General features: G+C 36.7%; 6 protein-coding genes across 6 annotated transcripts; all 6 read left to right on the top strand.

Annotated features, from left to right (window-relative positions):
* The first annotated feature begins 1,405 nt into the window (after positions 1 to 1,405).
* LOC107046799 (odorant receptor 4) lies at positions 1,406 to 6,959 on the top strand. The gene is made up of 7 exons (XM_015269508.2): positions 1,406 to 1,673; positions 2,883 to 3,043; positions 3,110 to 3,435; positions 5,122 to 5,221; positions 5,288 to 5,404; positions 5,937 to 6,092; positions 6,894 to 6,959. The coding sequence occupies exons 1-7, from the start codon at positions 1,406 to 1,408 to the stop codon at positions 6,957 to 6,959; spliced, it is 1,194 nt and encodes a 397-aa protein (XP_015124994.2).
* Positions 6,960 to 8,383: 1,424 nt separating this feature from the next.
* Positions 8,384 to 11,998, top strand: LOC107046813 (odorant receptor 13a). The gene is made up of 7 exons (XM_015269525.1): positions 8,384 to 8,726; positions 9,806 to 9,966; positions 10,039 to 10,367; positions 10,692 to 10,791; positions 10,880 to 10,996; positions 11,363 to 11,518; positions 11,591 to 11,998. The coding sequence occupies exons 1-7, from the start codon at positions 8,459 to 8,461 to the stop codon at positions 11,645 to 11,647; spliced, it is 1,188 nt and encodes a 395-aa protein (XP_015125011.1). The 5' UTR covers positions 8,384 to 8,458; the 3' UTR covers positions 11,648 to 11,998.
* A 573-nt stretch (positions 11,999 to 12,571) lies between these two features.
* Positions 12,572 to 15,011, top strand: LOC107046798 (odorant receptor 22c-like). Its single transcript, XM_015269507.1, has 7 exons — positions 12,572 to 12,839; positions 13,351 to 13,511; positions 13,567 to 13,895; positions 14,338 to 14,437; positions 14,506 to 14,622; positions 14,687 to 14,842; positions 14,946 to 15,011. The coding sequence occupies exons 1-7, from the start codon at positions 12,572 to 12,574 to the stop codon at positions 15,009 to 15,011; spliced, it is 1,197 nt and encodes a 398-aa protein (XP_015124993.1).
* A 2,098-nt stretch (positions 15,012 to 17,109) lies between these two features.
* LOC114841655 (odorant receptor Or2-like) lies at positions 17,110 to 20,092 on the top strand. Its single transcript, XM_029126713.1, has 7 exons — positions 17,110 to 17,356; positions 18,433 to 18,593; positions 18,666 to 19,019; positions 19,079 to 19,174; positions 19,231 to 19,347; positions 19,426 to 19,581; positions 20,030 to 20,092. Exons 1-7 carry the CDS (start codon positions 17,149 to 17,151, stop codon positions 20,090 to 20,092), a joined length of 1,155 nt encoding a protein of 384 aa, XP_028982546.1. The 5' UTR covers positions 17,110 to 17,148.
* Positions 20,093 to 20,517: 425 nt separating this feature from the next.
* LOC114841653 (odorant receptor 33b-like) lies at positions 20,518 to 22,129 on the top strand. Its single transcript, XM_029126711.1, has 7 exons — positions 20,518 to 20,830; positions 20,890 to 21,044; positions 21,108 to 21,439; positions 21,515 to 21,627; positions 21,680 to 21,789; positions 21,848 to 22,003; positions 22,067 to 22,129. The coding sequence occupies exons 1-7, from the start codon at positions 20,518 to 20,520 to the stop codon at positions 22,127 to 22,129; spliced, it is 1,242 nt and encodes a 413-aa protein (XP_028982544.1).
* Positions 22,130 to 22,692: 563 nt separating this feature from the next.
* LOC114841654 (putative odorant receptor 85e) lies at positions 22,693 to 24,266 on the top strand. The gene is made up of 7 exons (XM_029126712.1): positions 22,693 to 22,993; positions 23,050 to 23,210; positions 23,278 to 23,603; positions 23,659 to 23,758; positions 23,818 to 23,934; positions 23,996 to 24,151; positions 24,207 to 24,266. The coding sequence occupies exons 1-7, from the start codon at positions 22,693 to 22,695 to the stop codon at positions 24,264 to 24,266; spliced, it is 1,221 nt and encodes a 406-aa protein (XP_028982545.1).
* The last annotated feature ends 1,837 nt before the right edge of the window (positions 24,267 to 26,103 follow it).

The raw sequence follows: 26,103 nt of genomic DNA, 5'->3' as shown, positions 1-26,103 counted from the left end.
GTTGCCGAATTACGAAGATGAGATCGTGAGATGAGTCGAAATAAATTTGGATTTTATGAGAAAAATAAACTAATATTAAAAATTTGTGTTCGATTAAAATTACTTTTCAATACGTAACAATTACGTTTCGATTCATAAAATGTCCGGAGCTGCAGGGGGAAAATTTATTCTTCGCTCCGAATTCTTTCCGCACCCAGAAAATTGGATCATTTGAATGAAGTAAACTTTATTCGAATCATATACAGTCGAGGTTTTATATTAGATACCTCGAGCTCAGAGCGCTCGAGACCCTACCCCCACTCTCGGCATTTATCGCCCCCCGAATGTTTAGTTCCGTGGGCTTCTTATAAGACACCTACGGCCTCGACCATTTTTCAACGGGAAAAGAGTGATTATAAGGATCAAACGGAGTTGAGGGTCAAATGGAAGGGACGAACGAAGTGATCTTAAGGGTCAAATGACCTTAAGGGTCAAAAGTTCAAACGTGAGAGTCAAGTGAAGTAATCAGAAGGGTTAAACGATCCCAAGGGTCACCTCTTTTCTTCGACGCTATAATTATTAAAATGATGATGCAGAATTATCTTAATAGAATAAAGCCTAATTGAAATTCAATTAATTTACGTACTTTCAATAATTTGTACTTCAGCTGTCCAGAAGTGATTATTCTCAAGTCCCCCAACATCAGCTGACATTCTATCACGCGGGGTTATGTTGAGAGAGAAAAGGGAGCGCGGACTATACAAATTCAAAACATTGAACTCGTATAAATTGATTAGTTATCAATATCCATTCAGTAAAAATGAATATTCCATAGAATTCGGGCGCAACGAGCGTGGTATCTTATTTCGCTGATCCCTATTTTTCTCCTTTCTATAAGCGCGCGTAGTGGGGGTATACGGATTCCCGGAATTCCACTCTCCTACTGTCCCTAAGGTATCTTATGTAAAGCCTTGACTGTAAATCCTTTATTAGATCCAAATAAAGTTTATGTAAATCAAATGAACCATTTTACGTAAAAATTCCCGAAATTCCCTCCTTACTTTTACGTTTTGTCATGTCATTTTTCCTGAAGTTTTTTCTCCCTGCATTTCCACTTCCATTATCCTACTAATATCTGCAGAATAGTTCCAACTCCCGAGGAAATTTACTTCAACTTACGAATTCCTTGCATGGCGAATCCCTCATGCAACTGCACTTCATTCTTAATCACTACCTCATCGCATAATGGGCGGTTACCGAGAAATCCCGTAATAAACTTTCTAATTTCCCTCATTATTATTGCAAGAGAATTACAAGAGCATGGAAAAAATCGATAACTCTCTCGGGCCCCTCACAGTCACAATCCACACGTTCAAGTGATAGCATCACTAAGAGCAAATTAAAAGCTGAAACACCCTCATGAACCATGAAAGTGGATTTTGCTTACAGTTGCGGTTGGAACCGATTTTTACTCAATTTGAGTGGATTCTGGCCAAAACGTCGATCGAGTTTTGTCGGAACCCACTGGCCGTTGATAAACGCTATTCTGGTTCTGGTTGTTATAATCATACCCCGATTTGCTGCCATGTGTTTATTCTGGAATGAAGTTGACGCATTCATTCAATTTTTCACTACTCAATTGGTATTTATCAATGTGTTTTTCAAGTTGATAGTGCTGCAACTGGGAAATGAAGGTAAATTATGCGGGAAAAATTTTTTATAGAAAAACCTAGCGCATTCGATAGAAAATTTTATTCAATTTCTGCTGGAAAAATTTCTCTGGGGAATCGATTGAATTTAATTTTTTTTTCTCAAATGTAGGTATTGCTGAGCCTTATTCATCCCCATTGAATTGAATTGAATTCATTTATTAATTTGTAGAATTTGCGATTTTGAATAAAATTGGTTGACCCACAATAACTCAAAAAAAATGTTCTGACTTCATTGAATGATCGGCCATAGTAACTGAGGGGTGATAATAACAATTGTTTATTTGATTTATAGAATAATTTTAAAAAATGCCGTATTTTTAAACAATGAGAATTTCAAAGATGAAATTTAATTAAAATTTAATCAATATATTAATTTGTAAAATTTGCGATTTTTTAAAAAATTGGTTGAACCACTAAAACTAAAAAAAAAATGATCTGATTTCATTGAATGATGGCATCAAAAATTATTTCAATATTCCTATGGCCGAGTTCAAAGATAAAAGTGATGGTAATAATCGTTGATTTGAATTATAGAATAATTTTCAAAATTTCGTATTTTAAAAAAATTAGAATTCTGGAGATATCTTTCGATATAATGCTTCAAGAGAATTCAATTATTGCGTTAAACATTTGTTTCAATGGCACCCCTGTGGGAGTTAGAGGATCATTACGTCCGCTATATCCGTTGATTGGATTTTCATGATGATTTTTGAAAAAGTTGTGAACAAAAATGAAATTCTACTGATTTTCTCTATAAAATAATTTCCATCGGACATTTTCTATAAGAAAAACACGGCCAAAGCTATTGTAATTTTCAATACAAGTTCGATAGATTTTCCTACACGGAGACAAATATTCAGCAAAAATTACGGAACTCACAACTCGCTCACCGATTACGGAATCGACTCAGAAAATTCAAGTGACGGTATGGTAATTTTTCACAGCAGATTCAGATAAAAATGACCGAACGCTCTGGAAAAATTCCGTGACAGTTCCGTAAAATTTCCTACAACCACATTTCGCTCCGGAATTACGGAAAAGATGCATAATTTTTATTTAATATTTCTCTCCGTGTATAAAATTCACTGTTTTTATAAATTAAGATTAAATTACTATTCCGTTCTCGAAATTCCGCCATGTCGATCCCAATTTGAGTTCGTGACAGTTCTGTTTAATTTGCGACATTGACAGTTCTAGTTGATTTATTATCAATGATGGAAGCGAACTTATCAGCGGACTTGACCAAGGAGCAGTATGCGCCAGTACTGAAGCTCGCTAAATTCGGGAGAACTATTTCAATAATTGTGGGCCTCAGCGCCGTTGGCGTCGTGATCACTGGCGTTGTCGCAATGGTAGTACTCCCCTCAATTCTCATACAATCGTATTCACTCACGGACTGATATCGAGTTATTTACCAGAAATTGTATCATTTGGACAGCCTCTACATAAAGAATCCCGATCCCCGATTGTCGGTTGACTTTTTTTTTGTAGCTTACTTACCGTTCGATGCGACACATATCATCAGCTACACGACGGTATTCGCCCTGCAACTCTATGTATCCGTCATCTCTACTATTATTAATCTCAACTTGGACAGTTTTGTGATGATGCTCATACTCCATATTTGCGGAGAAATGGAAGTTGTTGAAGTATTATTGTCACATTTAGGAGATGGTATTGAGGATCGACGAGGCGTTCAGCTAGAGCTGAAGAGGATTGTGAGGAAACATCAGATGGTTTGTCAGTATGTATTGAGGACTTGAAATTTGTTGGTGCACACGAAAAAAATGGGGAAAAAATGCTGCACTGTTGGAAAAATTTGACTGAATTTTCTGAAAAAGAACTATGAATTCGATGTAAGTACAAAAAGTCAGCGGAATTTCAAATTTCTCTGACAATTCAAGTGAAGTCCCATTTTTTTAGCGACAGGAAGACGAAAACTCCGCAATTCACATGAATTTTGAAGTGAAAATTACTGTTCACTACCAAATTTTCTGGAATTTTCAGGGAATTCTTCTAAGGGGAAACGGAACCCCTATGTTTGTATCAAGTTTTAGAATTGTGTTGTGTGTTGAAAAATTTGACTGAATTCTCCGACAAAAAGACCATAAATTCGATGTAAGAGGAAAAAGTCAAGGAAATTTCTAATTTCTCAGAAAATTCAAGTGAAGTCTCATTTTTTTAGCGGCAGAAACACGAAAATTCCGCAAATTCACATGAATTTCAATTTCAAGTGAAAATGAATATCACTACCAAATTTCCTTGACTTTTGAGGGAATTCTTTTAAAGGGAAACAGAACCCCTGGGTCTGTATCAAGTATAGAATTGTGTTTTCTCCTGCAATTATTATTTTTTATTTATGAAAATACTTCATTGACTCAATAATGCAATGATCCATTCGATAAAGAGTTTCAGGGATAAAAATTGATAATTGTAAAAGTTCATGTAGCAACAGGGGATCCGTTTCCCCTTAAGCAAAAGTAGAATATACTACACTGAGGAGAAAAAATTATTTTTATTGAGATGTTTCTTTCTTGGAGCAAGTATTATACACCTGAATCAATTTCAAATAACTAAGATCTTACGGTGAATATCAACTATTCCTTCTTGAGACACATTTATTTGAATCAAATAAAACAGTCCTCGGCGTCAAGTCACATGTATTCACCACAAACACGGAAAAGTTCAATTTTTCTAACCTAATATAATCACCAGTCGGGAAATTTTCTACTTTCATGAATTGATAAAAAATTCGTACCTAGGAGATGATTACATTGAGGAATGAATTGAATGTTGTATTCTCGAATGAAGCCGATGTTAAAATTGAGCTTTCCGTACATCACATTGAACGAAATTTGTGATATCCAAGTTTGTGTTGAATTGCCGTAATCCGTGATTCTGTTATTGTAGACTAATGCGATTTTTTTAGTCAAGAAATATAAACTTCTTTCAACTCAACGACATTTTACTACAATCTCAAAGCTTTTTCCGCGTAACAATAGTCATCCTGATTCGACATACGAAATGCTCACTTCAATTATAATTTACTTGGAACAATGTATGATCGTGTTGATTGAGATAACAACGTATTTAATCATGAGAATAATTTGGATTTTTGAGTAAAGCAACGAATTTCTGGAGTATAGCAAACTTTTGGCTAGAAAGAAATCAAATACTCTCATTATTGCGACAAATAAAAGGAACTTCAATTCTAGAGAAGTTCGATTTCTCCGAATCACATGTATCTCAAGAAGAGATGACTGGTATTCACTAAGAAATCATGTTTATTTGAAAATTGACAACCAAATGAGAGTTGGTTCAAATAAAATTCTCTCGATAAAATTAATTTTTTCTCAGTGTAATGAGAGGTGGATTTATACTCGTCATTTTTTTGCGTGCAATTTATTGGGAATAATCGAGTTGTTCACAGATATGTCAAGAACCTCGAAAAGTTATTCAGCATCCCGTGGTTCTTGGAGCTCACCAGTTGCACTCTGATATTTTGTTTTCAGGGGTACAACGTCCTGAAGGTGATTATTATTATTATATAATTCATGTGACTGAATTCTCTAGACATTGACTGCTCTGCCTTACAGCTAGTTCGTACCGACCAGTTCGGTGTCTTTCAAATAGGATTCATCATCTTTTCAACATCCGGTATACTCACGCAATTTTTCCTCAACTGCTGGGCTGGCGAGTGTCTTCTGTCACGGGTAATCGGACTAAATTATGCTTTTTGACATTTTACAAATGATTTTGTCGGGAAGTGATGTTGTCACGAATGAAAAAATTCAGTAGAAAGACCTAGCGAATTTCTTGGAAAATTGTACTGGATTTTTATTGAACTTTCTATTATTTTTTTGCCGATTCTATTGAAATGTTCAATAGAAAAAGTCAATAGAATTCGATTCTTCTATATATCTTATTTTATTGAGTTATTTTCTATAGAATTTCCTCGGCCCAAATTTTCCAAGTTGTTTTGTTTGATTTTCGACGAGAGGAAAAGAAAAATAGAATAAGAAGAACTTGGAAAATTTGAGGCGAGGAAATTCTATACAAAGCATCAGTTATATAGAAAAATCGACATCTATTGGCTTTTTCTATTAAATATTTTCTATTGAACATTTCAATAGAATCGGCCAAAAACTGATATAAAGTTCAATAGAAATCCAATAGAATTTTCTAACGAATTCGCTAGATTTTTATATTAAATTTTTTTCGTGCGTGATATTTTGTGAATCACAGAGTTCGAGAATTGGGTATTCGTTTTACCGCAGCAAATGGTATGAACTGCGCCCATCGGAAACTCGCCCGTTACTGATGATAGGTTTCCAAAAAACACGACCGTTGACGCTAACTGCGTGGAAATTCTCGATCCTATCCATCAGGCTTTTCCTTCAGGTAAAACTACACGCACGGAAAAATTTCATCGAAAAACCTAGCGAATTCGATAGAAAATTTCATTGAACTTCTATTTCTATTGAAAATGCTATTCGGTTTTAGTCAATTCTATTGAAAAATTCCGCGGTCTTAGAGTGCGTTTTTTAATAGAAAATGTCCAACAGAAATTATTTTATGCAAAAATTTACTAGAATTTCATCTTTCTATACTTTTTCTATAGGAATTCCTCGACATGAATTTTTCCAGTTTTTTGCGCTCTATTTTTCTTTTTACATATTTTTTTTTTAATTAGAAAATGTCAGCCGAAGAATTTCTATAGAAAATATCCTATATAACTTATTCTCAATAGGATAGTTATATAGGAAAATTGAATTCTATTAATTTTTTTAATAGAATATTTTCCCAAATAAAAAAAAGAATATTTTCCACTGAATAAATATTATTAAAAAAATTTTTTCTATGGAAAAAAATCGTCCAAAATTTGATATAAACCTCAATTAAAAAAATTCAATATATCATAATTTGTTATAAACAAACTGTTGTCAGAAAAATTTTGTACTAATTTGTGCCCTGTAACTGCCTGGCGCTGTTGGGTCTTGATGAAATAAAAAATAAAAACTAACGAATGATTATCATAAAAATGCATTTAATTTTATGCACAAAAATGCATAAAATTATCATAAGAATTTCCTTGCGAATTTGATAAGTTGTTCTATGAAATTTTTTCGTACGTGTATATTTTTGATTATGTTAGGGGATTATGTTAAGGAATGACGGAAACATGACTCTTTTCAATTTCAGCTGATAAAAACTTCGTTCAGTTATTTGTCTGTATTATTAGTGATGACTGATTTTCAAGATGAATAATAAAAAATGACCTGCTACAAATTCCAGCAACGAACACCTCATTTTCAAACAAATTGTAATGATCAAGGTCGAGAATTATGATGGATAATAAACGGAGGTGCCATATTAATATCATTATCGATATTTAACCTTAATACATATTAATAAGCCTTAGAAAGAGTAGCACTATATCAGAAAAAATTTGTAATTTTAATGACAGTCGACTAGTGATGTTTAGGGGAGAGACATTACATATGATTTAGGAGAGAAAAAATCATAAAATTTCAGATTGCGCTAAAAATAGAGTGAAATTCCAAATTTTTTCAATAGTAATGAGATGAAAATTCCCCGATCTATTTTAAATTTCAATGAAATCATGAATATTTAGTGGTGATTACGTGAAATTATGGTAGTCAACTGTCTCGTTGACTACCAATTTACAAGACAGTGACACCGAATGTGATTTGTTGGAAAAAAATAATGAAATTTCAGGTTTCACTAAAAATTCAGTAAAATTCCAGAATTTTAAGCGGCATGAAGAGGAGAATTCCTCAATTTATTTGAATTTTCAGTGAAATCTGAAATGCCATGATTTTTTTCTTCCTAAATCGCATTCACTGTCACTGTCCTGAAAATTCAAGAATATATTTACCAGAATTTTCTAGTTTTCCATTCATTTTCCGGGGAAAATGGAAGGCAAATTTACAGTTCTGTTTGTTTTCCCACGAAATTCCAAATTTTCAATAACAAGATCTCCTGAAATTTCAGTGGAAGTTGAACGCAATAAAAATTTCCGGAATTTGGCACGGAAAATTCAGACGAAAATTTTTAACAGTGCATTACAGACGAAAGTTAATCACAAACATAATTTTTTTACACTGGGAAAAAAATTGTTTTTATTTACTTACCACAAGTAAATGTATAATATACATACACTAAATGTATAATGTACAAATAAATGTATAATATATATATGTATAATATATATATTTATATTATACACATCTGCATAAGATATGTGTAAATTTTCTTGTAATTAGTAAAGAAAAACTAATTTCTTGACTTCTTGTCTTGTTTTTTTTCTTGTAAGTAATTTTTTTTCTCAGTTTAGTTGTCAAACTGGCGTTCTGAGGCAGCACAATTTAGACACTTATCTTCATCGTCATTTTTTCCTCCAGAAAATATACCACTTTCACACCCAAAACATGTCTCATCGCACCTGCATAATCCCTCAGATTAAAATGCCAATGAAACTTGTCGAAGCTTCAACTCCATTGCAAATCCCCCTCATTTCACTCCGCATAATTACCGTCCAAGCTGACGAGCTTTTACCCGGTATTCCGTAATAAACTTTTTAATTTCCCCCATTATTATTGCAAGATAACTACAAGAGGCTGGAAAAAAATCGATAATCCTCGCGGGGCCCCTCAGTCTGAACACCCACGTCCAAGTGATAGCACCACTAAGAACAAATTCAAGAGATCAACTAGAGTAACACTTGTAACATACTCTCATGAACTATGAGAATAGACTTCGACTATAGTTGTGGTTGGAACAAATTCTTACTGAATTTAGGGGGATTTTGGCCAAAACGTCAGTCGTCTTTTATCGGAAAGCACTGGCCGCTGATAAATGCTGCCTTGGTTTTCGTTGTCATAATTATCCCCCGATTCGCTGCTATGTCCTTATTCTGGAATGAAGTTGACGCATTCGTTCAATCTTTCACGACTCAACTGGCATTTATGTCCGTGTTCTTTAAATTAATAGTATTACAACTGGGAAATCAAGGTATGTCATCGTGATTACTTCACGATTTATGTCATCAATAACAAAACTTGAATATCTTTCAAAAAAATTTTTTTTCATATTTTACTGGAAAGAATTATTATTATTTCAAATAATCGATTTTTATATTTTCCACATTTTTTTTTGTTAATTATTATTGTCACATGTATATTTCAGTAGTGAAGTGGTCAAACGCTTCAAGTCAATTCCATTCTAGCGCCAGTTCTCGATGAATATCTCAAATTCTAAAGGAGTTGGCAAAAATTTTCTAAAAACCTTTTTTGTAAAGAAAAGTGAAGACTATCGAAAAAGATCTGACAAAAATTTCGGTATCTTTCTTAACTTCCGAGTTATTCAACAAAAACTCAACTGGGAGCTAAGTCGACTTAAACCGATTGACTCCTTCACTACTGATTTGTACACTTATTTTCTCATGGGCGCGATTGGTTAAAAGTTATAAGAAACTGTAGATTAGGAATATTATTGATGGGTCTTCAATGAATCGTTGTAATTCAAAACAAAACTATCGTGAATATTGACGCTCGACAAAACAGCAATCACGATGATCCATTCAAGATTTGCGAATTTCGTCGAATTCATTTTTTTTTTTCATCACCGCGTGCGGTCCACCCGTTAACGAAATTTTTTTTAATGCGTCAAAATTTTTATGTGCGCCAACAAGTAACGCACCGAGGGGACTATAACAGAATTAAAAATTATGTAAAAGAATAAATAATTTTAAACAATCAAAAATACAAGGCCATAGACAGATGCGGGCGCCGTCATCTTGCCTGAATAACTCCTCCCTCTGCCGCAAGGGGCTTTAAATATGGCGGAATCCCCACCTCGTATTTTTAAACATTTCTTAAAATTATGTCTCCCCTTCAAATCAGTTTCAACTCGCTTCATCTGGGTCTTATGAAACGAACAATTTTTTAAAGCCATCTTTCAGATTTTTCCATTCCCTTTTGGCTGAGAATTCCAGGCGTAAAGTTTCTCCTCGAGTTGTCCCCGCGGTTCAGTAATTTTTTATTTCATTCCCAACACCTCTCAAGACCTAAGCTATTCACAGACTGCGCTAGTTCTAGTTGATTTAACATCAATGATGGAAGCGAACTTATCAGTGGAATTAACAAAGCAGCAGTACGCTCCTGTATTCAAAGCTGCCAAATTCGGCAGGACTATTTCCACAATCGTGGCACTCAGTTTCGTCTGTGTCGTCATCACTGGTGTCATCTCACTGGTAGTATTCCCATCCACTCTCACTCATTCGTCAATTGTCTGGCCACTGGACTCATATCAACTTGTTCATCAGAAATTGTATCATTTGGACAGCCTCTACATAAAGAACCCCGATCCCCGGCTGTCAGTCGACTTTTTCTTCGTAGCTTACATGCCATTTGACACCACCAATATTGTCAGCTACGCCACAATATTCTTGTTGCAACTTTATGTGTCCGTCATGTCGACTGGGATTCATCTCATCCTAGACAGCTTTGTCGTAATGCTCATACTTCATGTTTGCGGACAACTGGAGCTCATCCAGCTGTCGCTAACCCAATTGGGGGGAAATGTGGCTCAAGATCGGAAGCGCTTTCAGGCAGTTCTGAAGAGCATTGTGAGAAAGCATCAATCCGTTTGTCAGTATGTATTCAGAGTTTGATGTTTCTGGGGCCCTATTCTCGAGTTTGAGGTGAACGGAAGTGGCTCCGTTCACGTATCGCATTGGGAAATGAAAGGTTTCGTAAACGAATCCTAGATCCACATGTGAATCAATTTCGTTGACGGTGTGCGAATTGAAAATGACTTCCGTGAACGAAATTAATTCACATGTGAATCTAGTATTCGTTCACGGAAACTTTCGTTCCCTACCGAAATGCGTGAACGGAGTCACTTCCGTTCACCTCAAACTCGAGAATAGGCCCCCTGCTGGTGATATCGGGGAATGATTGTTGAGTGGTTCTGCAGGTTTGTCAACGATCTCGAAAAATTATTCAATTTCCCGTGGTTCGTTGAGCTAGTCAGTTGTACTCTGATGTTTTGTTTTCAGGGGTATAATGTGTTGAAGGTAATTGCTATTGCTGTTCACTAGAACTGTCACTTGGTGAAAATTTCTAAGAACTGCACTGAAAATTTCTGAAGACTCTATCTTTCAGCTTCTGCATAATGACCAGTCCGGTGTCTTCCAAATAGGCTTCATAATTTTCTCAACATTTGGTATACTGACGCAGTTTCTACTCAACTGTTGGGCCGGCGAGTGTCTCATATCACAGGTAACCGAGGGAATCTACACTGGTACTCGAAATTAAGACTCCAGAATTAAGGATCACAAGGGTCAAAATGAGGTTTGCTAGGGTCAGAATAAGGGTCACGAGGATCAGAATAAGAGTCAAGAAATTACATTTCTTGCTTACACAGAGAATAAATTTTTTTTTTAAGACAAAATCTATTTTTGCAATAAAAATTTTCGATCTCGGCGTACGCTTCTCATGCTTGGCACAGAAAAATCCTTTTTTGATAATTTTCAGCAAACGATTTTTTTTACGCAAGCAAGCAAGACTTGTTCAAGAACTGTGCTGTTTTTCTCTCAATTATTGTTTCTTCATCAATGAAGATTGTTTCTTCCTGGTGCATCACAGAGTTCAAAAGTTGGATATGCATTCTACTGCAGTAAATGGTATGAATTACGCCCCTCCGAAGCTCGTTCACTGATGATAATGGGTTTTCAAAAAACACGACCATTGAAATTAAGTGCATGGAAATTTTCCACACTATCTGTCAAGCTTTTTCTCCAGGTGAAATCATACTTTCGATCATGTTAGACATTAGAATAATTGAAAGAAGACCTCTTCCGTTTTCTATTTCAGGTGATGAAAACCTCGTTCAGCTATCTGTCCGTGTTACTGGTAGTGACAGATTTTTAGGATGAGTAAATCACCGATGACCATGTACTATAAGAGAATATTGTGATAGCGAAACTAATGATTGCGATGACGAAATAAAATCGAGCAAAATTCAGTTTTAAAAATTCTGATGGAAAATCGCGATTGAATAAGTTGTATGTAAAATTCACCATCCGCCGCAGGTCATAATACTCAATCGAAACACAATTGTTTAGATAAATCGTGTGGGCACATCGAGAAAAAAATTGGAAAGCACTGTCAATTTCCTAATATCATGTCAAAGATTGTGCGTATTCTGAATTCAACAGTTATCAAATCCATTGACGAATTCCTTAAAGAATGTGAACTGAAAATATAACTAGGCCTAAGAATTTGCAACTTATATATTTATGCATATAATTTGAAAAAAAAGCATGTAAGTATATAGCTTTTAAATACTATTTAGCAGGTAACAGACCTCGTATTAAGGTCTCTAATACTTAAATAAAGAAAAAATTAGCCAAAAACTAATAAAAAGTTCAAAAGAAATCCAATAAAATTTCCTATCGCACTCGCTATAGTTTTCTATAAAATTTTTTCGTTCGTGCAACGGTCATCGAACAAAATGCACGTCACTATTTCTCCCATATCCTCCAAATGCATCATCTCACAACCGTTCTTCAACTCAACTCACTGAACTCCCACCACCGCCATCCGCGCTCTGATCATGCTCAGAATGTAAAATGCAGAACATCCATTACAAATAACGACACGAAATTGTTTAGAAATTGGTCTTTCAAATAACGAAGTCATTACTATTGCAAGAACATAGGGAAGAGATCAATAAACGGCGGACTTTCTCTCAGTCTTCAAGCATATGACACGAAGAGTGAAATCAGAACAAAACCCGAGAGAAAGATTATTTCCTCTGAGACAAATAAACCGTGACATTTATTTTCATGAACTATGAAAATAGATTTCGCGTACCTCTGTGGTTGGAACCAACTTGTTATGGATATGTGTGGATTTTGGCCCAAGCATCATTCAAATTTCATTCGCAAGAACTGGTACCTGATAACTGCTAGTGTGATCACGATTGTTATAATCATACCACGATTCGCTGCAATATCTTTATTCTGGAATGAGATCGATGCAGTCGTCCAATGCTTCTCGACTCAATTAGTATTCATCACCATGGTCTTTAAACTGTTGGTCCTGCATTTCCAAAATGAAGGTAAATAAGTTTTATCATGACTCAGGATGAACTAATTGAGCGGCCTCGAGACTAAAAACAACTACTGAAATGCGGAGGAATCTTTGCGCCACGAATTTTCAATCAGAAGGGAATGGGAAAATCTGGAAGAGGGCTTAAAAAATTTGTTCATTTTATAGAAATCGAATGAAGCGAGTTCAGAGTGATCTGAAATGAATGACGAATTTTAAGACATGTTTAAAAATACGAGGTGGGGGCGCCGCCATTTTTAAAGTTCCTTGCAGCCGAGAGAAGGATCCAAACAAGTTAGCGGTGCTCAGACCTGTCAACCACCTCGTATTATTGAACATTTCGTGAAATTATTAATCTTCTTCAGACAACATTCAACTCGTTAAATGCACAGCCCAGAAAAATGATCAATTTTTCGAATCATCTCTCGGATTTTTCATCCTTCTTCAACTGAGAATTCACGTCACAGATTTCCCGTAATTTTTCATGCATGTCTTAACACGAACTACTTGTATCGCGATAGTTCTAATTGAGTTGCTGACAACAATGGAAGAAGATTTTTCAAAAGAACTAACCAAGATACAGCACACAGCAGTACTTAGAACTGCGAAAATTGGCCGGATAATTTCCATTTTTTTAATCACCAGCAGCCTCTGTAATGTCATCGCTGGTGTCATCGCGATGGTAATACAAACTCCTTAAGACTGATTCATAGTAACTAATAATACATAATATCCAGAAATTGTATCATTTGGACAGTCTTTACCTAAAAAATCCTGATCCCCGGTTATCACTGGATTTTTTTTGGGTATCGTATTTTCCATTCAGTACGAAAAACATCATCATTTATATACTTGTAATGTCACTTCAATTTTTTGCGTCTGCAATCACTGGTTTCTACTTCATCTTCGATGGTTTCGTTGTAATGCTTATTCTCCATATTTGTGGACAACTTGAACTCATCCAAATATCGCTGAAATATTTGGATGAGGCTGTCACTGTGACTGAAGGGAGAAACTTACGGATAGCGTTTGCAAGTATTATGGAACAACATCAAAGAGCCCATCGGTATGCACGCACGATAGAATTTCATATTTAGAAAAGGAAATTATTAGATTTTGACCAATTCCAGAGAAAAATTCGGCAGATTTACTGCACGTTTTTTATATAAAAAATGTTCAATAGATAATATTTTAAAGAAAAAGTCAGTAAGCCATACTAATTCATTGTCGAATTGCGACGGTTCGATTGTAATTCAAGCTTCCTCAGGCTATGGAGACCAATCGAATAGAACCAATAAGTAAAATAATAATACCAATTTCATAAATATACACGAAAAAAACATACAAAATATTGAAAAATATCCATTCGATCTGGACAAAATTGATTAATTCAATAGAATTTCCTAATGAATTCGCTAGGTTTCTGTATGAAATTTTCACGTGCCCATGGTTTAAGAACTAGATCCTCCAAGAACTGCCTCAATTATTTTTGACAATCACTTTCACAGATTTGTCAACAATCTTGAACAATCGTTCAATTTGACGTGGTTTCTTGAACTGACCACCTGCACGCTGACCCTCTGCTTCCTGGGATACATAGTCCAAAAGGTGGATAGAACCTCCTCTTGTACTCATCCAAAAAACTGTTCCTTATTTATATTAATCTGCTATCACAGCTTCTGCATACAGACCAGTCAAGTATCTTCCAAATGGGTTTTCCAATCTGCGCGGTACTTAGTGTCCTGATGAAGTTTTTCCTCAACTGTTGGGCTGGCGAATACCTCATATCACAGGTAACTAACGATTGTTACAAAATAGTCTCTCTGAAAGAAACTGAAGATTCATGCTCTCCGATAGAGTTCGGAAATTGGATATGCATTCTATCAAGCTGAATGGTATAAACTATCGCCTGCTGATGCCCGCTTACTGATGATGTTTGGTCATAAGAAGACCCGCCCATTCGCACTGAGTACGGCAAAATTCTCAATTTTATCGCTCAGGCTCTTTGTCCAGGTAGAATATATTACAACCCCTGTTATGTTTTCATGGAGTTTTATTTAATGAATCGTTCTCTTTCCTGGATTGAAAAGTAAATTCTCTTTCTTTTTGACCTTAGGTATTGAAAACTTCGGCGAGCTATCTATCAATGCTGCTAGTAGTAGCGGATCAACCAGACAAATAGTTCAATGAATGTAGGAACTAATGATATAGCATCAAAAGCTCAAACAACTCAATACTCGAGAAGAAAAAAACTTGTGTTCATGATCAACTCATTTCTGTACCAAGCGTTTCCCCACTCTTCGGCATTTTATGGTCGTGCGCGCGCACCACCAGGCTTTCCTAACGATGCACTAACACACTGGGGCGCCCCCACTCTCTTCACACCGATACATTTCGTGATCTTGGCACTACAATGGATTGAGGAGGCAAATTTAAGCTAGCAGGAAAATATCAATAAAATCGTTCGGTGGCCAATGGTACTCCAACACCAAAGGCCCGTCCATTAAATTGGAATATACGTAATCAATAAATTTTTTATATATATTTTCTTTTTGTGACTCTTCACCAACTGCGTCCTCATCGTGAGTCCTGGGTAACACCAATAGAATTGATGAGGATGAGTTCGTGAGGATGAGGATTGAATTCTTCATCAACGTCTGATGGTTCCGTTAAGAATTTAGTCACCTCATTGAACAATGTTGACATCTTCACAATCATCTTCAGTGAACGCGAATTTTTATTGTTGTAAGAAGGTACTGAAATGGGGACCCATCAGACCCAGAAATGTCACCATTTCCAGGCGGAAATGAGAATGATTGTGCAGAAACATGAGGAGATTATTCGGTAACGGATGAAGCATTGAAATCTTGAAATCTTCACCAAATCGCAGGCTGAAAATTGAATAGCTTTTTCCTCTCAGATTAGCTGGCGACCTAGAAGACTCCGTCAATCTCGGACTATTCTTGGCGCTGATTGGCTGCACATTAACGTTTTGCTTCGAAGGCTATGCTTTGATAAGGGTGAAATTTTTCAATGATATTCTTCAATCACTTTATAGTGACATGTTTCAGTAGCTCTTGGACCGGGGCCAGCTGAACTTCTCCCAAGTTGGGTGTTCCATTACTGTTGCATCAGGTGCATTTTTGCACTTTTTCTTCTGTTGCTGGGCCGGAAACTTTCTGATGGCACAGGTGAGTGAGTCGGTTAAGAGGTGACGGCGCCTCTTGCATGGATTGAATTTTGGAATTTTCCTCTTGTCAATTCCAAACTTGATAACTACATTGAATAAATATCATACGATACCATACGGTCCTATATGATTTATGTTTTATAGTTTAAACAATTCGAGGTTTGCAAAAGGTCGAACACGGTTCGAAGTGCATCAATGTCTACGAATAGCTGAAATTTAAGGTACACATAGTTGAAATATGCAAAAAAATGAAGATGAATTTTGAAAAATGTTGGTTTTTTGTGTGAAGTTGTAAACAAATCTGAAAAAAATTCTACATCAAAATCCATCTTTTGTTTTTCTACGCATTTTTCAACAATGTCGTACTCAATTTTAAGCAATTGTGTGTTCATCATTTATTTTTTTAGAGTGCAGTCGTGGGAGAAGCCATTCACACAACTTACTTCATTCTGACGCTCGCACACTGACGCTCATTGGTTTCAAGACATTCAGACCATTAGAAATGACTGCTGGAAAGTTTGCAGCATTATCGCTGAATCTTTTTGTAAATGTAAATTAATCATACTTTTGCGAGACGAATTTTCGTCTATGATTTCTCATTAATTTCTCATTTTTACTCACCCGGTGGTGAAAACATTAATGAGTCATTTGTCAGTACTATTAGTAGTTGATGGTAGTAAATAAAGTGTATACATTAGTAAATTGTATGACTTGAGTTTCTTTGAAATAAAGTGAACTACACGATGTGACATTTTTCTTTCGTTGGACTTCGACTTTCTAGTTAAAGTCCAACATGATTCTGGAATGACTCACCTCTCGTCACTATGGACTCGCAACTTTGCCGCAGAGCGCATGTCTATAAATTCCACAATGCATCATGAATGAAAATTGTTCTGTGATCATGAACAATTTTCAGAATGATCGTCATTACGGACGGATAGGGAGTAAATCGATAATAAAATGGACAAATCGTCAGTCTTTCTTCGCTCTCTCGAGAGACAACATCGATGGGAACCAACTCAGGTATATGGAGATGAAGGAACTCTCATAAGATTTTTTTTATAATCTATTGTAATTAGATTTTGAATATGCTTGTGGTTGGAATAAACTCAACCTGACAATATTGGGAATGTGGCCCAAAAAAAATCTCACTGGTTTTCGAAGGTATCATGTCCTACTGAATGCTATTACGGTTTTTTTCCTACTCACACTTCCTCGATTGGCCGCACTCTATCTATTCTGGGGTGAAATTGATGCCATGATTCAATGTTTTTCCACGCACATGCCATTTGCAATTGGAATTGTAAAACTCGTCATTCTGTATCTACAACAACAAGGTAAATGAAAGATTCAGTAATAGGTAATCCGTTTTAGTAAGTCAACTAACTTAACCCTCAAGTGGTGTCGCGTCTTTCTAGCATCTCATTCGCTCTACAGTGGCGCCCCATAGGTGGTTGTGCGGGGATTCCCTCACGATACGACCACTTAAAGATATCCAAATACTTCATTTAAACTAACACTTTGTTTTCAAGCAAAATTTCAGTTTTGCCAAATATCTTGCCATTTCCATATTTTTTCGGATTTTTCATTGTTGAATACATTTCTTCGGGGATTTTTTTGATGAATATTATGAACAATATTTTATTCAATTTCACACTTGATTCTCGTTGATTTAACCTCTAATCTCGTAAATTCAGTCCGAGTAGTCACTTGAGCAGTCCGTTGCCAGAGGTCAGGAACGCGCAGATTCAAACGACACAATATGGCCGTCGTACCAATCAAGAAGCTTTTAACTTGATTGTTTGCAATTTATCCGGAAACTCATGTTTTTTAATCTCAAAAAAAACAAGAGGGTATAACGAACAAAGTCATATACAGTTATGTATACGAAAAAACACTTTAAGACTATGAACTACTGAGTTGAAGGGATATACAGCTCCTATACATGCAATGTGTTAAATTTCATTTTTTCAAAAATTCTTTTCTCGAAAAAATGTTCGTAAACTAAGGTTGATATAACGCCTAAAAAATACTCTTAGTCTATTCTATAAACTCTGACGAGGATTTCACCGAGAAAAATTTGCCCGAACTGCTTGGATATCCTGAAAGGTTAACGGTTAAAGCCTAACGAATTTGATAGAAAATTTCCAATAAAAACTATTTTATGGAAAAAAATACAATTGCACCGTTCTATAGACGTTTTTCTATCTAAACATTTTCTGTAAGAATTTCTCGACTTGAATTTTCTACTCTATTTTCTTGTGTCCTTATTAGAAAAATTGAATAAAAAAACTTGGAATATTGAGCCCAGCAATTGCTATAGAAAACATTTCAATAGAATAAGTTGCTATAGCATAATTTTCATTGAAGATTTCTACTGAAAAAAACTGTAAGAGTAAATTCATGATAATAGCCCTAGGTGAGTTCATGGAGAAAATGGAATGCGACTGGAAAAATCCCATTTCCAATGAGCAATACAGAACAATGATGAGAATGGCAAAAATTGGCCGGCAGATTTCCATTTTTTCTGGATTAACTGTATATTCTGGAAATAGTTTCGGTGTCGTAGTGCAAGTACTATTCCTTCTTGATACATTACATCACTTATACATATGAATGCTCAATAGCCTATTGATTTTCAACCAGAAATGGTACAATTTAGAAAGTTTCTACATACAACAACCGGATCCTCGATTGACGCTGAATCTCTTCTGGGTGGCTTATCTGCCTATCGATACGAGCAAAAATATCAATTTTGCAGTGTCACTGCTGCTCCAATTCTACACATCTTTCATAGGGTCCCTCGCTTACTTTGTTTTCGACAGCCTAATCGCAATGACGACTCTTCATGTCTGCGGACAGTTGGATTGCCTAAAACTGTCGTTCGCGCAATTGTGTGAAAATGAAAACACCGAAAAACCTTGGAAATTCCAGAAAGACTTGCGGAGAATTGTGCAAAGACACAGCGAGCTCATTCGATCAGTTGCCGAAAATCACTTTGTCCTTCTGTCGCATGTAAAATAGTGAAGCTGTCTTCAACTGGTTGCAGATTGGCCAAGAGTCTTGACAACTCCTTTAATTTTGTGCTCTTTCTATCATTCATCGGATGTACTTTGACATTCTGCTTCCAAGGATACGCCATAATAAGGGTGATTGTTCAGAATTTAAATCACATGAGAATTGGCGATATGATTCGTATTTGGTTTCCCAGCTTTTAGATACAGGAAAGTTGAATTTCTTCCAAGTTGCTTTCTCAGCAACTGTCACAATGGGTGCAATATCTCATTTCTTCATATGCTGTTGGATGGGCGATCTTCTGATAACTCAGGTGTTTAAAAAATGCAATAAATTGAAGGGAGAAATGTTTTTTTTTTTTCAACTGAGAATAATATTGTCTTCCACCTAGAGCACAGCCGTAGGACAAGCATATTACAAGAACGTGTGGTACAAATTGCCACATCAGCAAGCTCGTTCTCTGATGATCATTGGTTTCAAGAATTTCAGATCATTGCAATTAACGGCGGGTAAATTCGTCCCACTGTCATTGAATCTCTTTCTAAAGGTAAGATATGAACGCCACATACTGATGCCGCAAGAGAGCGTGGAAGTCGAGACAAGACGAGAAAAACTGCTCGAGAGACTAAAGACAAAAGATTCGAACTCATCTCCATCATTTATTAAATTTACAACAGATAAATATCCGATGTCTGTCCATGAAAACAGGAGTTAATCCACGATGAATTCTGTTTATAGCGATTTCTCAAAAAAATTAACGTTTTTCCCAAAGCCTTCTATAGCCCGTAGAGCAAAATGGGGCTCAATCCATAAAAACATCAAAATCTGACGAATCAAACCATTTTAAACTAGTATAATACAACGCCAAAGCATTTGTATTTTAGCTCTCCTTAAAGTTTACTCTTGCCTTGTCCTGTATTTCTCCATCACTAATCTCACAGTGAGTAAACTTCCGATTCATAACTTTTCCTGACTGTCGCATTACTGTCCTTCAGGTTATCAAATCATCCATGAGTTACTTATCAATGTTACTAGCGGTCCAAAGTAGGCAAGTATGATTGATTCCGAATTGTGTTGAGTGCTATTCTCTGCAATAAATTACTTGAAATAATTCAGCGAGTACTTGTTCGTTTTTCTCTCCTCGAAATCGTGTGAATCTGCTATTGAACGTAGACACTTCAGTCCATAATTATACAAATTGTCTTCACTGACTTTCAATCGAAGCTGTCATTCAGGTAGTGCTCGTCCAAGAGCATTCTGTTATACTGCTCGCGCATCACGTTTGCAGTCTTTACCATAGCGAATCCCCAAGTGCTCCATTACTTTTGAATTGAAATTGGTGGAAAATTGCCCTGAAATGAGGCATCATTGAAACTGAGGGCTGCTCTTCGATCGATCGACAACTAATATCCACGAGCTGTCAGTATTCCTTTGGTTGATCAGAACTAAACATCAATGGCGATCAGTCCAGGTAATAGAACACATGATTCTGATCATAGCAGCAATATTCTTGGTTGATGAAGATCATTTGCGGTCAGGTTTTGACTACGCCTGCGGTTGGAACAGGTTCAACTTCGATTTACTAGGAATTTGGCCGCGGAAAAATGCAACTGGTATTGCGAAATATCGTTCTCTGATAAATGCCAGTGTCATTTTTCTAATTCTCGTAATACCTCGGTCAATCGCACTGTATTTATTCTGGGGCCAGATAGATGCGATGATCCAATGTTTCTCGACCCATATGCCGCTTATAATTGGCATGGTGAAACTCATTATTCTATACTTTCAACAACAAGGTAATTCCTGCATGCATCTTGTGAGTTACTAAAGTCGGAATTCAAATTTCGAATGACAGTGTTGGGTGAGTTTTTGGAAGAAATGGAAGTTGATTGGAAAGTTGTCAAGCCCACGCTCCATCATGATACTATGATGAAAATGGCAAACATCAGTCGAGGGATTTCGATTGTTTCAAGCTCCATGGCTTATGCTGCAAATAGTTTTGGTGTAGTAGTTCAGGTATTCTGATCTTCTCAATCTGCAGAATATAATCAATAACGGATGTTTTGAAATCAGAAATTCTACAATCTGGAGAGTTTCCATCTGAAGGATCCCGACCCGCGTTTAACGATGAATCTATTCTGGGTTGTCTGTCTACCCTTCGATACAAGTACCAGCATCAATTTTTGGGTTGCCCTCCTGCTTCAGTTTTACGCGTCCTTCTCAGGTTCCCTTTCCTACTTCGCTTTTGACAGTCTCGTCGCAATGATGATCTTCCATCTTTGTGGACAATTGGATCTCGTCCGATTGTCCATATCTCAACTCGGTGAAGATAGTGAAACGCAGAGGGTTCGTGACATCCAGGCAATGGTGAGGAGTATTGTGAAGAAGCATGAGAAGCTTATCCAGTAAGTTGTTGGTAACGAGACGATTTGATCTACTAATGAACTTAAAAATCTAGTTCGTTCAATATTTTTCCTCAGATCAGCCAGAAATCTCGAGACTGCGTTCAATTTTGCGCTCCTCCTTCTAACAATTGGATGTGTGCTAACATTCTGCTTCCAGGGGTATGCAGTGATACGGGTGACTGTTAATGGTCAAATAATCCATTTGAAGAGCATCACATAATAGATTGTTCTAGCTTCTAGCTGTGAGACAATTGAATTTCTTCCAAGTTGGTTTTGCAGTGACTATCACATTGAGTGCAGTCTCTCATCTCTTCTTCTGCTGTTGGGCAGCTGATTGTCTCATAACAAAGGTCCTTGAACACGTGAATTGCTAAGAATTTTTTCTTGACGTCTCTGATTTTCTTGCAGAGCTCAGCAGTGGGCGACGCCATTTATCACAGTGGTTGGTACAAACTGCCTCATTCCAAAGCACATTTCTTTCTGTTGATTGGGTTCAAAAAATTTCGACCGTTGGAAATAACGAGTGGCAAATTTGCGGCACTGTCGCTTGATCTTTTCATGAAGGTAAGAACCTAGACTAATTTAAGCAAAGATCTCATTCGTAATGCGAGAATCTCAATCTATTAGGTAATCAAAATGTCTATGAGCTACATATCTATGCTGTTGGCTGTGCAGAGTAGAAGGACCTGATGACAACTATTTAATGTTTGAAACTTTGAATAAATTGTTTTTAGTGATTCGATGTCTACTATTTGTTACTCAATCCTTCCTGAAATTATGTGCCGTATTGAACTAAATTAGAATGAAGCAGTGGTCTAAAAGTTTAGCCGATTATTCACGGTGTATATCAATCATCAATTTTTTATGAAAAGTTTATCCAACAAATCACCTTAAGGTATCGTAATATAGTACCCAAAAATGTTCACTCCTGTATTAGAATTTTTCAATGGCACTACTGAGGTTCTTTGTTTATACGTCTGAAAGCGGTTCTTCGTTGCTTCAAGTCGCTTCTTTACTGTAGACGAGTTTCTCCTGTCGTAATACAAAACTCTCACCTCGTACTGAGAAACTAAATAAACAATAGTCGAAAATTGCGGCGTAATCATCGGTAATTTGCCTGCATTCGTAACGCCGCGAGGGAATATCGAATCGATCGATAACCTTAGAGACAAATCGTCAGTACTTCCTTGGCCTTTTGCAGAAAAACATCGATGGGGATCAATCCAGGTGAGTGGAGACTCATATCTGACAATATGATTCCGGTGATCTGGAGTGATTACGATCATCCGTACCTAGGTTTTCGATATGCGTGTGGCTGGAACAAATTCACCCTAGAAATTATGGGGCTATGGCCGAGAAGAAAAACGACATACTTTGGCAGAAATCGTGCCTTGATACACGCTTTTGTTATATTCGTAGTTATTACTATACCTCGACTAGTCGGAGCGTTCTTTTTTCGACATGAGATAGATGCTCTGATCCAATGCCTTGGAACTTATTTGCCATTTATAATTGGCATTGTCAAACTGATAACTTTACATTACCGCAGAGAAGGTATAGTGACCCGGCTTGAATTTAACGAACATAAAATAAAAAAACAGCACGACTAGTATTAGCTGAATTCTTGGAAACAATGGAGAGTGACTGGGCCGTGCCTCTTTCCGGAGAACGCTTGAAAGTAATGCTGGAAATGGCGATCATTGGTCGCAGAATTTCAATCTTCTCTGGGTCAATGGCTTACACTGCAAACAGTATTGGTATTGTAGTTCAGGTGATTACTATCTACCATGAAACTTTTCTCATGGAAACTTTCAGTTAATGATTCGACGGTTTTGTAGAAATGGTACAATCTCGAAGCACAGCAGATACAGGATCCCGATCCTCGTCTCGTGACAAATCTCTTCTGGATAGTGTGGTTGCCATATGATACAACGAACGGAATAAATTACGCAGTATCCTTCGTCCTTCAGCTATACAGTTCCGTCTATGCTGCACTTTTCTATTTCATTTTTGACAGTTTCATCGTGATGCTTGTACTTCACTTGTGCGGGCAGCTTGGTGGACTCCAGGTATCACTTCGACACTTGCATGAGACCGATGTTCATAAAGTCACCTTTCAAACTAAGCTGAGAAACATTGTCCGAAAGCACGAGAAGCTTGTTAGGTATTGGTAGAAAAGTAGATGCGGAAATAGATCATTGTCCAGGTCATTATTTCAGATTAGCTGGAGATCTCGAGGAGTCTTTCAATTTCGTTCTCCTCTTGCAGCTGTTGGGATGCACATTGATGTTTTGCTTTCAAGGATATGGAATAATTCGGGTACTACTTCCAAGTTACTGCTGTTTGATTCCAAAATTTTATATACATTTTTCCTCTAGCTCGTTACTCAGGGAACACTAAACCTCTTTCAAGTAGGCTTCGCAGTGACAGTGGTTTTCGCCACAGCAGTTCACTTTTTCTTCTGCTGTTGGGCGGGAGAATTTCTCGTGTCACAGGTTACCAAAATTCATAATAGCAGTACGTGGTGGTCATGAATACGAAGATATCAATTTTCAGAGTGTATCAGTAGGATACGCGGTGTACAATTGTGAGTGGTACAAACTACCGCATCTTGAGGCGCGTTCACTCATACTGATAGGTCTGAGCAAGCTCAGACCATTGGAGTTGACGGCTGGCAAATTTTCAGTATTATCATTCAATCTCTTCCTGAATGTGAGTGGTCTTCTATAAATTCGTCGTGGGGTATGTATTAGATTTTTTTTCACAGGTATTGAAGACGTCTATGAGCTACTTGTCAATGTTGTTGGCGGTTCAAGGTCGCGAATGATAGTTATTGATAGAAATCAGCAATTCGATGAAAAGATAATAAATATTCTTACCTTGTTATCCAATCTGTATCGTTGACTTACCCATCGTATTGTCTTGAAGAGCACTTCAGGAAGACCTGGTTGATGGCCACGACCTTACACAGCAAGCTGATCGGCTAGCTGGACTGCTATCTTATGTTTTTTTAGGAATGATGAAATAACATGATTTTCAAATCATAAAAATAACTTGTGGGGTGGGAAGTAAGTACATGGGTTGATATACACATATTGTTGCGTATAAGAAATTACGCTTTTTTCCACTCATCCATCGTAAAAACTGGAAAATCGCTCGATGGATGTGTTGACCAAAACTTAAGGTCTAAGTTACGTCAAGACCCATCGACTGCACTATTCAACAATTCGATCAAATTATCCATTTTTAAGAAAGCGTGAATCAAAATTTTGTTACATACATTCGTACACACACAAACACACATAAATGTTTTTGAAAATAGTCGAAAATCAATGGTGAAATCTTGAAATATCAACATCTGATCACAGGTCTAAAATGGATTTTCGGAGTGATTGCAATAATTTCTATTATCGGGAAGCTGAAAACAGAGAACATCGCAAAATTGTATGCGAAAAATTATCAATTGTGTACGATACATTTTATTGTTGTAAAAATGGAGAATAAATGATATTAATTGAAAATTCTAATGATTAAAACTACTCATCTCTGCTTATTTTACCCTTGAGCGTATTCTACGCTCGCTCCCGAAGGTGGGAGCGTTGATGCCGATGGGTTGAAGTGCGACGCATTGAAACTGCACGAAAATCTTCCCGATTCATCTATTCCGTATAAGAAATTACGCTGTTTTCGCTATTTCATCTTAAAAAACTGGAAAAAAAAGCTCGATGGATGTCGACCAGAACCTAATCAGCTCCAAGATACGTCAAGACTCATCGATTGCAACATTGGACAATTCGATCGCATTATCCATTTTTGAGAAAGTGTAAACCGTAATTTTGTGACATACATTCGTACACACACACACACACACACACGTTATTGAAAATGGCCGGAAATCAATAGTGAAATCTTGAAATCTCAACATCTGATGACAAATCGAAAATGGATTTTCGGAGTAATTGCGATAAGTTCTCATCGGGAAGCTAAAAACAAAAAATCGCAAATTTGTATGCGAAAAACCGTCAATTGTGTACAATACATTGTATTGTTGTAAAAATGGAGAATAAATGATATTAATTGAATATCCTAATGAATAAAACTACTTATCTCTGCTTATTCTATCCGTGAGAAGATTAGAAAATCGACTGATATCACGAAAAATTTGAATGTTCATGGATTGATGTAAAACTGTTATCGGAGATCGATTGATATCTGGTCAGTAGGCCATATCATCGACTAGAACCACTAAAGTAGAATGCAAAGTAAAGGATGATGAGCGCACGCGTTCGCGTCATCCCTACCTCGACAATCACGTCCCACCCTCAGGCTTTCCTGCTCATCGCATTCGTCAGCAGAACAGACAGCCACCCTCAATTCCTCCAATAGAAAAAAAAAGAAAATCAGGAATGTGAGGGGGTGCGACCAATGTACCCTGTCCCCATACTTTATGAATACAGAACCGTCTACTGAGGGTGACAAGACGCTGTAAAATCCGCAACCCATAATCAAGAGCATCGCTGAGGGTACAGAAAACTGTGAAACCCCGAAGTCTCATTATCTACACATTTTATCAAATTTCTACTGCAAAGGCGTCTCGATGTCTAGACAGTTGCAGACTGATAATACTCTCCACGTTTTTTCTGTCGCCGACAAATAATTGTATT

Source organism: Diachasma alloeum, unplaced genomic scaffold (assembly GCF_001412515.2).
Source record: "Diachasma alloeum isolate Michigan unplaced genomic scaffold, Dall2.0 Dall_scaffold_02004, whole genome shotgun sequence".
Classification (NCBI taxonomy): Eukaryota; Metazoa; Arthropoda; class Insecta; order Hymenoptera; family Braconidae; genus Diachasma; species Diachasma alloeum.
Note: the sequence above shows the minus strand (reverse complement) of the source record. Positions and strands in the feature narration are given on the sequence as shown.